Source organism: Diabrotica undecimpunctata, chromosome 3, assembly GCF_040954645.1.
Source record: "Diabrotica undecimpunctata isolate CICGRU chromosome 3, icDiaUnde3, whole genome shotgun sequence".
Classification (NCBI taxonomy): domain Eukaryota; kingdom Metazoa; phylum Arthropoda; class Insecta; order Coleoptera; family Chrysomelidae; genus Diabrotica; species Diabrotica undecimpunctata.
Window position 1 is genome coordinate 160404367 of NC_092805.1, and position 11775 is coordinate 160416141.

Sequence of the window (11775 nt, forward strand, 5' to 3'; positions counted from 1 at the left end):
TTAGTTAGTTCTTTAGTTTTGTAAATTTTCCTTCATGAGCCGCTATATATCCTAGTGACTCCCATAGATCCTCGATTAGCCATGCTCCGTAGGAGCAGTATACCCACTAATATATTTTATGTTAATTAGTTTTTTTTATTTAGGTTGGGTTGGGTTAGTTTAGGTTGATATGAGTTAGGTTAGGTTTAGGTTGCGTTAAGTTAGCTTTGGTTTGGTTCCCTTCCTGGACCATGAGATGACCTATCTACGCCCGTAGGGCGTCGGTTTCTCTTTCTCCGTAGGAGAAAGACACCCACTAATATATTTTCTTTTTAAATAGTATTATTTAGGTTAAGTTAAATGTGGTGTGGTTGGGTTAGGTTAGGATGGGCACAAAAAATTAGATTTCTATCTAAGTAACGGTGGTAGGTTTTAGCCGGAATGCGGTTAATCCGGCACTACACAGACGCCCGTAGGGCGTCTGGGTGTCTTGTTCCGTGGCTGCTCTTCAAGCAACCAGAAAAAGATTTCCCCCATCGTCTGTCAGCTATACGTCCAATACGCATACCTTTTTAGGCTATTACTGGAATTTAGCAATGACACAAAAAAAAAAAAAAAAAAAAAAAAAAAAAAAAAAAAAAAAAAAAAAAACTATATATAATTTATATATATATATATATATATATATATATATATATATATATATATATATATATATATATATATATATATATATATATATATATATATATATATATATATATATATATATATATATATATATATATATATTTATCTTAAATTAGTTTTGGTTTCTATATTTTTATCTTAATAATATACACCGATTAATATATTTTACCTTAATTATTTTTATTTAGGTGAGGATAGGTTGAGTTCCCTTCCTGGGTACGGACGTCGGTAGGTCATCTCACACCCCATGAAAGGAACTCGTATATTTTTATCTTAATAATATACACCGATTAATATATTTTACCTTAATTATTTTTATTTAGGTGAGGATAGGTCGGTAGGTCATCTCACACCCCAGGAAGGGAACTCGTATATTTTTATCTTAATAATATACACCGATTAATATATTTTACCTTAATTATTTTTATTTAGGTGAGGATAGGTTGAGTTCCCTTCCTGGGGTGTGAGATGACCTACCAACGTCCGTAGGACGTCGGTAGGTCATCTCACACCCCAGGAAGGGAACTCGTATATTTTTATCTTTCTTAATAATATACACCGATTAATATATTTTATCTTAATTATATTTATTTAGGTGAGGATAGGTTGAGTTCCCTTCCTGAGGACGTCGGTAGGTCATCTCACACCCCAGGAAGGGAACTCGTATATTTTTATCTTAATAATATACACCGATTAATATATTTTATCTTAATTATATTTATTTAGGTGAGGATAGGTTGAGTTCCCTTCCTGGGGTGTGAGATGACCTACCGACGTCCGCAGGACGTCGGTAGGTCATCTCACACCCCAGGAAGGGAACTCGTATATTTTTATCTTAATAATATACACCGATTAATATATTTTATCTTAATTATATTTATTTAGGTGAGGATAGGTTGAGTTCCCTTCCTGGGGTGTGAGATGACCTACCGACGTCCGTAGGACGTCGGTAGGTCATCTCACACCCCAGGAAGGAACTCGTATATTTTTATCTTAATAATATACACCGATTAATATATTTTATCTTAATTATATTTATTTAGGTGAGGATAGGTTGAGTTCCCTTCCTGGGGTGTGAGATGACCTACCGACGTCCGTAGGACGTCGGTAGGTCATCTCACACCCCAGGAAGGGAACTCGTATATTTTTATCTTAATAATATACACCGATTAATATATTTTATCTTAATTATATTTATTTAGGTGAGGATAGGTTGAGTTCCCTTCCTGGGGTGTGAGATGACCTACCGACGTCCGTAGGACGTCGGTAGGTCATCTCACACCCCAGGAAGGGAACTCGTATATTTTTATCTTAATAATACACACCGATTAATATCTTTTATCTTAATTAGTTTCGTTTAGTTTAGGATAGATTGAGTTCCTTTTTGGGGCTATGAGATGATCTACCGACGTTTGTAGATCACCATCGGTCTGCTAAACATAACAAGACGTTCAATATATATTTTTATTTAGGTGAGGATAGGTTGAGTTCCCTTCCTGGGTACGGACGTCGGTAGGTCATCTCACACCCCATGAAAGGAACTCGTATATTTTTATCTTAATAATATACACCGATTAATATATTTTACCTTAATTATTTTTATTTAGGTGAGGATAGGTTGAGTTCCCTTCCTGGGGTGTGAGATGACCTACCGACGTCCGTAGGACGTCGGTAGGTCATCTCACACCCCAGGAAGGGAACTCGTATATTTTTATCTTAATAATATACACCGATTAATATATTTTATCTTAATTATATTTATTTAGGTGAGGATAGGTTGAGTTCCCTTCCTGGGGTGTGAGATGACCTACCGACGTCCGTAGGACGTCGGTAGGTCATCTCACACCCCAGGAAGGAACTCGTATATTTTTATCTTAATAATATACACCGATTAATATATTTTATCTTAATTATATTTATTTAGGTGAGGATAGGTTGAGTTCCCTTCCTGGGGTGTGAGATGACCTACCGACGTCCGTAGGACGTCGGTAGGTCATCTCACACCCCAGGAAGGGAACTCGTATATTTTTATCTTAATAATATACACCGATTAATATATTTTATCTTAATTATATTTATTTAGGTGAGGATAGGTTGAGTTCCCTTCCTGGGGTGTGAGATGACCTACCGACGTCCGTAGGACGTCGGTAGGTCATCTCACACCCCAGGAAGGGAACTCGTATATTTTTATCTTAATAATATACACCGATTAATATATTTTATCTTAATTATATTTATTTAGGTGAGGATAGGTTGAGTTCCCTTCCTGGGGTGTGAGATGACCTACCGACGTCCGTAGGACGTCGGTAGGTCATCTCACACCCCAGGAAGGGAACTCGTATATTTTTATCTTAATAATATACACCGATTAATATATTTTATCTTAATTATATTTATTTAGGTGAGGATAGGTTGAGTTCCCTTCCTGGGGTGTGAGATGACCTACCGACGTCCGTAGGACGTCGGTAGGTCATCTCACACCCCAGGAAGGGAACTCGTATATTTTTATCTTAATAATACACACCGATTAATATCTTTTATCTTAATTAGTTTCGTTTAGTTTAGGATAGATTGAGTTCCTTTTTGGGGCTATGAGATGATCTACCGACGTTTGTAGATCACCATCGGTCTGCTAAACATAACAAGACGTTCAATATATATTTTTATTTAGGTGAGGATAGGTTGAGTTCCCTTCCTGGGTACGGACGTCGGTAGGTCATCTCACACCCCATGAAAGGAACTCGTATATTTTTATCTTAATAATATACACCGATTAATATATTTTACCTTAATTATTTTTATTTAGGTGAGGATAGGTTGAGTTCCCTTCCTGGGGTGTGAGATGACCTACCGACGTCCGTAGGACGTCGGTAGGTCATCTCACACCCCAGGAAGGGAACTCGTATATTTTTATCTTAATAATATACACCGATTAATATATTTTATCTTAATTATATTTATTTAGGTGAGGATAGGTTGAGTTCCCTTCCTGGGGTGTGAGATGACCTACCGACGTCCGTAGGACGTCGGTAGGTCATCTCACACCCCAGGAAGGGAACTCGTATATTTTTATCTTAATAATATACACCGATTAATATATTTTATCTTAATTATATTTATTTAGGTGAGGATAGGTTGAGTTCCCTTCCTGGGGTGTGAGATGACCTACCGACGTCCGTAGGACCTACGGACGTCGGTAGGTCATCTCACACCCCAGAAAGGGAACTCGTATATTTTTATCTTAATAATATACACCGATTAATATATTTTATCTTAATTATATTTATTTAGGTGAGGATAGGTTGAGTTCCCTTCCTGGGGTGTGAGATGACCTACCGACGTCCGTAGGACGTCGGTAGGTCATCTCACACCCCAGGAAGGGAACTCGTATATTTTTATCTTAATAATACACACCGATTAATATCTTTTATCTTAATTAGTTTCGTTTAGTTTAGGATAGATTGAGTTCCTTTTTGGGGCTATGAGATGATCTACCGACGTTTGTAGATCACCATCGGTCTGCTAAACATAACAAGACGTTCAATATATATTTTTTAACATTTTCCACGATTTTCCATATCGACCTTGCACAGGTAAACTATTAGTCTATTGCATATAGTTCCAATTGTTGTATATTTACCACTGAAGCTAGTATAAAAACGTAAAGTGTTCCTCATTTAAAAATGAATCGTTAATATATTACTTAATTGTTAATTTTTTTATAATAACACCGCACATTTAAGTTCTTTAGTAATAAGAAAAATTACAGGAACTACGCTCGGAGATCAAAAGATAAGTGTTGAAATTAGAAGAAAACGTAACGTACAGTGTATAAATAAATGAACACAAAATTGAAAAAAAACATGGAATAACAACATAAGCAGAATGGATGTGACCAGTGTCATCAAAATAGCAAGAGATAAGTGGAATGACAGCCTTCCATAGAGGTATTAATCCGCCAATGAACATGCAGAATTGCTTATAAAGAGGAATAAGAAGAATTTCAGTTCTTTAAAATATAAGAAACTAATTTTTTTCTTTAAAAATTTTGTTTAATAATTTTAGTAATTTCTAAAATTTGTTAAATATAATACAGAATTTATTGATCATTTTTATTTTTCATTATTATCTAGTATTTATGTTCAATTGCTGCATTTAGATTATCATTATATTCTAAAATAGTATTTATATAAGTCGATGAGCAGAGTAACAAGTGTTTATGCACGTATATTACGTAAAAAGAAGTATTCCCTTCAAAAAATATATCATAAAATTTAACTTATAGAGAATATTTGTGATACTATACATTTTTATAGATTTGGAAACGTCGCAGTCAACTCTCAATATGGCCGCCCAAAAAGTGTGAAATTTTCAATTTTCAAAGTCATTTTTTATTTAAATAAATGGAAATTCCGCAAATTTTTTTTTTGTAAATAGCTTAAAATAATGTATATTTTCAAGATTTACAAAAATTTTTCACGGAATTGGGTGGCTGATAAATGTGCCGGAACCTTAATAATGTTTATCTTACAGATAAAAACAACTTTATATTGTTCTAAATCTGTTTTTTTTTCAATTGTGGCTTATTCCCATTACAATAGTAAACAACTTTATCTGAAACTGGAAATTATGTTCAGAATGAAATAAAATACGAATCAATTCCTTAAATAAGTCTGATTTATTTACTATTAAATCTATATTTTGTCTATTGGTATTGTTCATAATTCATAACAGAACAAATACACAAAATCAAAAAACAGACGCTGGAACAGACACAACATATGGATAAGACAAATTAATATGATACTATAAATATAAATAAATATACAGATTATAGAGAACATTTGAATATTCAAGAGGTACTTAACAATTTTAGGTAGATTTTTAATAAATCTCTACATCTCATAAGATCATTTACGGATATGTATGTTGAAAAATATCATACTGATTCCAGTTCTATTCTATGTACGGATTTGGGAGTAGTAGACACAATTCCCAAGATTTTCATATTATTTTATCGCATCCACTTACCAATCAAATAATACTTAATTTATTAACTAATACACATAAATCTGTTTGGATTGAAAATAAAATTTGAAATTTGAAGTATCTTTAGGATTTCCTGGGATTTTCTTTCCAAATGTTGTTTTAACAAAGAAATTTCTATCCAGTGTTGCCAAGTTACATAGTTACAATGCAATTAACTGCCAATCATCAGCTGTTGTAGGTTGTTTTGTTTTGATTTTACAAATAACTTTCTTCAAAAGTCATTTACTCTGTACCCATCCATTCAGTTAGCTTTATTTTTTATCCAGAAAAGGTAGGATATTAATATTGTTTATATATAGTATTTTGAAACTAGCAAAATATTATTGACGATTGCTTTTTCGTTTTCTTTAGGAAAATGGGTCGAGTTTTTCTAGAGCATATGGGTGGTAATCGCCTTTTTTCTTGTGCTAATTGTGGAACTAATTTAACAAACAGATCAGAATTAATAAGCACCCGATTCACTGGGGCCACTGGCAGAGCTTTCTTATTTAATAAAGTTGTCAATTTGACATACAGCGAAGTACAAGATAGAGTAATGCTAACAGGACGGCATATGGTAATTATATATATTTTTTTATATTTGTATTATTTTGTAATATTTCTTAGTGTTAAAATGTGAAAAACTCTTGGTTTAATGTGCTATTCAGGATAGTACAATGTGTCCTTTGTTTTTTGCGATTTTAGTAGAAACGAAACATTTCTTGTGTATTAGTGTTTCTTATGAATTTATCTTAATTTGTTATAAACTTAATTCTAAGGAGATTAAATATAAATGTATAAAGTGTACTTTGTTATAATTTCCTTGGCTTATGATAAAACAAATGATCCAGTTGTTTAAACCATCAGAATATCTAGATTTCAATTCTTATGACTTTTAATTGTCTGAATTTATTATCCTAATACTTAGTCTTTGTGCAACTGTGTGACAAGATCACAATTGTTATTTATTTATTTTCATTGTTATATAGAAAAAAAAACAACTGGAAACTAATTATCTAGTCAGTAGAAATATATGCAGTGGTATATAATTTTTTGGGAGAGAATTATTTTATATATTAAAACAGACCAACTGTTGGGATCGTCAAGATATTCATTTAGAAGATTAAAAATATGATACTTTGAAGAAAGTTGTAAAGAGATCTAATAACTTCAAAACAAAATGACCTGTTCAGCATAGATAAGTAAAACATTTAAAGAAAGATCTGGATTAAAAGAAGAAACTAATATAGTTCTGGAACTATTTTCTTGTCGCATGTTTTTATATGTTTTTTGTATGTTTTATATGGTAATAAATCACAATTATGTCATTTATGTGTAATTTTGGTTTATTTTCGTATAAATTATTCAGTGAATAACACATGTATATACAAAAATCATGAAGACAAAGAAACTAGAAGACTAAATAAGAAGAAGAATTCTCTTCCATCTTCTACTTTGGAGGGTTTTCTTGTTAAAATTTACAATAATGACTTTTTAGTGATTTTTCTATTGTTTCTTTAACTAGAAAGTTTATAATAAATTAATATATAGTGTTTATGTACTAGGTGAGGGATGTTTCCTGCAAATCGTGTGAAAACAAATTAGGATGGATGTACGAATTTGCTACTGAAGACAATCAAAAATATAAAGAAGGTAGAGTAATTTTGGAACGGGCCCTGGTAACTGAATGTGATGGCATGGAAGACAGAGTTTATAATGTACGACGAGGACGTGATATTAGAAATTAAAATTTTTTATTTAGTTGTTACTAACAGAAATATACGAAACTGTCAGTTATTGATGTAGTTGCTCCCTAGGCTATGAGCGTTGCCTCAATGTGCCAAACTACAGGTTGATGTCAGTACAATACGATAGGCTTTGTTAGAAGTTAGTGTAAGCTCAGTCCAGTGCATCTGGAACTGGTAATTATCAGATAGATATCCGGTTATATGTAATATTAGGAACTTAACATAAATAAACATTATTGTGTGAATTTATCTAAGGTTGCTCTCCCTCAGTTACTACTAGTATTATATTTTTTTTAATAATTGATCTAAGAATCTGATATTTGACATATAAATTAATTTTGTGGAAATATTTTAATTGCCTTTAGTATCATTATTATTTTGTTATTACAGTTTTTCAGTCTTTTCCCAAGAATCTACATCTTCAATTTCTTTTGAGTTGTTTTCACATTCTTTTAGTTGTCTTTAAATATTCCAGTGGTATCAGAAATAGATTTGATAACATCAAATATGTATGGAATGTATGTCTATACCTGAAGTATGTTCTAGAGTTATTTAAAAGTGCTACATATTTCATTGATGTCAAAGGTTTTTGGTAGCCAATAAAAGTAAATACATATGCATTTAACTGATAATCAGTAACTTTTTCCTAATGAGGAGGTGACTGTTGTTTTGAATCCCTTTTTACTTTTTTGGACTGCTTAATATTTGTTTTTATTTTCTTTCGTACTTAAATAGGTATGATATTGTAATATGGAGTTTCAATAGCTGATTTATATGTTAATATATAATTTTCCACTTTTTTTTTAAACTTTTTAATAATAAGAGGTATACTTTTATTCAGGTCTTGAATATTGCTTCTTTGTTTTTTTGTTGTGTAAGAATATTATTTTTTGAGTTGGCTTTTGTTTGTATATTCTCTTGTTTTCTTCTTCTTAACATTTTCAAGATTATTTTCTGTCAATTTGACCTATCTTAATATTTTTGGTTTCTTTAAAATAAAATTATATTCCTTATTGCTAAAAATTTATATCTGGTAAAAAAATATGTTTATTTACTTAGTTCATCATATGAACCAATTTAGTATAGTTTAAAATTAATATATAAAATTCGAAGTGGTGTACCTTGGCAGATCTCAGCATTGATCATTATTTCGATTCCAAGGATAGTGATTTATAAATCTTTTTTGAAGACATTTTAGAACACTCTGATGATAAGACAAAATATGCATTGCGAATAGAAAAAACAGTAAACCAAAAATAGGTGTGGTACTTTAAATGCTCATTTAATATTCTATTTTTAATATGTTTTTACAAAATTCAATGTTATTTCATCAATTAAGTACTAAATATTTATATTTTACATTAACATTGTTCTAAAAAGGTTTTTATTAGCTCTAAAATGTTGGAAAGACGTCTTTGTTGAAATTCAATTCTCAAAATGTCATAACAACATTGTCAGTAACCACTTGTTTGCCTACTCTTCAAAAGTAGTAAGTCCGAGTTTAGTCTTTGAATTTGAATGTTCATATGAGACCACTGTCAAAATGAGTCCATAATATTTAAGAATGTAAAACATTTGTAGTAAATCTAACAAAAACTGACCAAAATAACTATAAGTCACTATTAGGTGGAATCACTATCATTAAAAAGAGCTGTAATCATTTACCCTTCCCGTTGGGAATATTAATTTTGTTTTGGTGTAAAGTAGTAAGTAATTAAACATCTAGAATTTGTTATCTTTTGTATCCAAAGTCATAAAACAAAATATGGCAGAATTCGATGGTTTCTTAATGTTGTATTAAACTTTTATACATTTTTAAACGACACGACACTTTTATATAGCTTTTAGTATTTTCTATTCATCCAATATTTAAAAAAGGAAGCCCACTTGATAGACATTATTTTGGGAATATTATATTATGTAATAGCATGGCTCCAGTAAACAGGGCCGTAATATTAGATGTGGCAACACTGTCGAGCTGTCTATATAATAGAGGACCTATTTACGAGTCCCTTTCCATATCAGTTGGCCCACGATAGATTGATAAGAAAATTAAATTTTAGAGAACAAAAATAAAAGCGCAGCGTAAATTTTAGAAGTTTTAATGCATTGAACATTTTTGAATTTTCTAATTCTAGAAAATATTTTATAACGTAATGAAAACTATTGATTAAACAGAATAATAATAAGTTTTATAAAACGCATAGAATATGTAATATTAACAAAAAAAAAGTTACATTCCCTTTATTTTTAATGACATCCCCAATTCTTCAAGGCATAGTTTTTACCAAGTTCTGGCAAAATTATAATGTAAACGAATCCCATATTTCTTCAATCCATTTTAAACTCTTTTTTTATATTATGACAACCTGTGCCGTCCTGTTAGAAGACAAAATCACATAACAATCATATATCAATCATAACAATCAGAATGCCCACTCTCAGATGCCGCCTTTGAAGTTTGTCAGCACGCAAACGCCATGTTTTAGACGGAAACAATGACTCGAATTGAGAAATTTGTGAGAAGCTACGACAGAACGGTAATTTAAATTTTTAGAGATTAATAATTTAGTAAATTTAAAATAATTTAATCTATTCTTCAACTAAAAGTACGAATAAAATAGTGCATATTATGTCTGTAGTTGCCGTAAATAAATTAAACCGGGTTAATTTGTCTATGCACACCAGATAAAAATATGTCACTGAACAGCACTGATTCCGACTAAAACATGGCTGATTCCGTCTGCGCGAACCAGATGCGCGTACTTATTTTTTCAATCAGAGGATTTAGTGATTTTTTTATTGTTGAAAATAAATAAAAAACCATAAGGGTATGTTTTAAATAAATATTAAAAATGCCATATTAATTAATATGGGAACTTATAAAAACATGCAGTTTATAATTTGTTTATGGTAATCGACTTAAACTGCAAATTCCATAGGTGGGCCAAATGGTATGGGAAGGGGCTCATATAGATATAATAGTGGGTCTAAAGCGGGAAGAATACAATTTTAAAGAGTTATATTTGATTAAATTAATACAAAATATTTTTTATTTTATTTAGATAATGGACACATTCTTTAGTACACAAAATACACTGATTATAAAAAAGGTAATGAAAAGTTGGGCTATTAAGATTAAACTCATATGAAACAAATGTCTTGGGGACTTTGAAATTTAGATATTTTTCTTTTTTTATGCACTTTTTTAATCACTTTTGTTTTTGGCTTGGCTTTTGTCAGCTTTTATTTTATCCCGAATTGATTTAGTATAATTATCTAATGCAAACTAAGGTAACATTCTGTTTTTCAATATTTGACAGATAAAATGTTTTGTAATTTAAATTAGGAGCATCTCTAATTAATAAATTACCAACTTTGTTTTGACTTTTTGTAAATACTAATGAATAAACAACTAAAATATTTTAAAAATTAACATTAAATCTTTCTTTTCATTGATGCACTGTTATTTTGTTAATAAACTGCGTATGATAATTTTTTACTTTAAGTTACAATTAATATTGGCTAGGAGCACGAAAATTTGATTTGTATAGTAACCTCCAATTCGTCAAAATTTAACCAACGTAGCAGAACAATGATTACTAAATTTACTATAATAGTCAGTTGGGACGGTTTTCAATGAACAGGGTATGTCTATTATATTATGTATATCAATTTAGAACACATTTATTTTTCAGTCTACATCTCAATCTTTTTTTTAAATATTGGATAAACACAAGTAATATATTTATCGAATATGATATAAACAATGCATATATTGGTGATAAAAATATAGATGGCATGTATAAGTTGAATTGTAAATAAGTTTAATTAAAAAAGTTCTTTTAAAACTGACTTTTTATTATTCTACTTTTCGCACACCCAAATATAGGCTTGGCCACAAGAGGTGTTGCGGGTGCCGTGTACCACACACTAACTTTCGAGGGTCGCGAGAATTGAGATATTCTAGAAACAAATAATCTGAATATTTTGAATAATATTAAATAAATATGAATTCAACTAGTCAACGAACTTCCCTGTTGCTAATAGTATTGCTTATGATAGTAACACTTATAGTATTAAAATGGAATGGGGAAATTAAATTTATGGTTTTATAAAGTAATCTGGAAAATCCTGGCTAGCTGTTTCTTGTCCCGCGTACTTCTTGCTATGATATTTAAGCTTATATGGAAATATACTAATTTAATAAACTCTAGTTTTATTTATAAAATTCTAGTATTAATTTATGTCATTAATGTGGTTCCTCAAATAAATATTTTACCCCTCGTTTTTTTTTGACATTTAACTTTTAAGCTACCTCCGTCACTCC

The 11775-nt window shown here is 30.8% G+C and overlaps 1 protein-coding gene across 1 annotated transcript; it reads left to right on the forward strand.

Moving 5' to 3' along the window:
* Positions 1–5687: 5687 nt before the first annotated feature.
* Positions 5688–11296, forward strand: Ype (yippee zinc finger protein). Its single transcript, XM_072527367.1, has 3 exons — positions 5688–5989; positions 6070–6274; positions 7263–11296. The coding sequence occupies exons 2-3, from the start codon at positions 6074–6076 to the stop codon at positions 7443–7445; spliced, it is 384 nt and encodes a 127-aa protein (XP_072383468.1). The 5' UTR covers positions 5688–5989; positions 6070–6073; the 3' UTR covers positions 7446–11296.
* The last annotated feature ends 479 nt before the right edge of the window (positions 11297–11775 follow it).

Bases quoted from the DNA above. Each gene is read 5' to 3' on its own strand.
- Ype (XM_072527367.1), top strand. From the start codon at position 6,074: ATGGGTCGAGTTTTTCTAGAGCATATGGGTGGTAATCGCCTTTTTTCT. The intron at 6,275-7,262 runs GTAATTATATAT...TTTATGTACTAG, and splicing joins TGCTAACAGGACGGCATATG to GTGAGGGATGTTTCCTGCAA.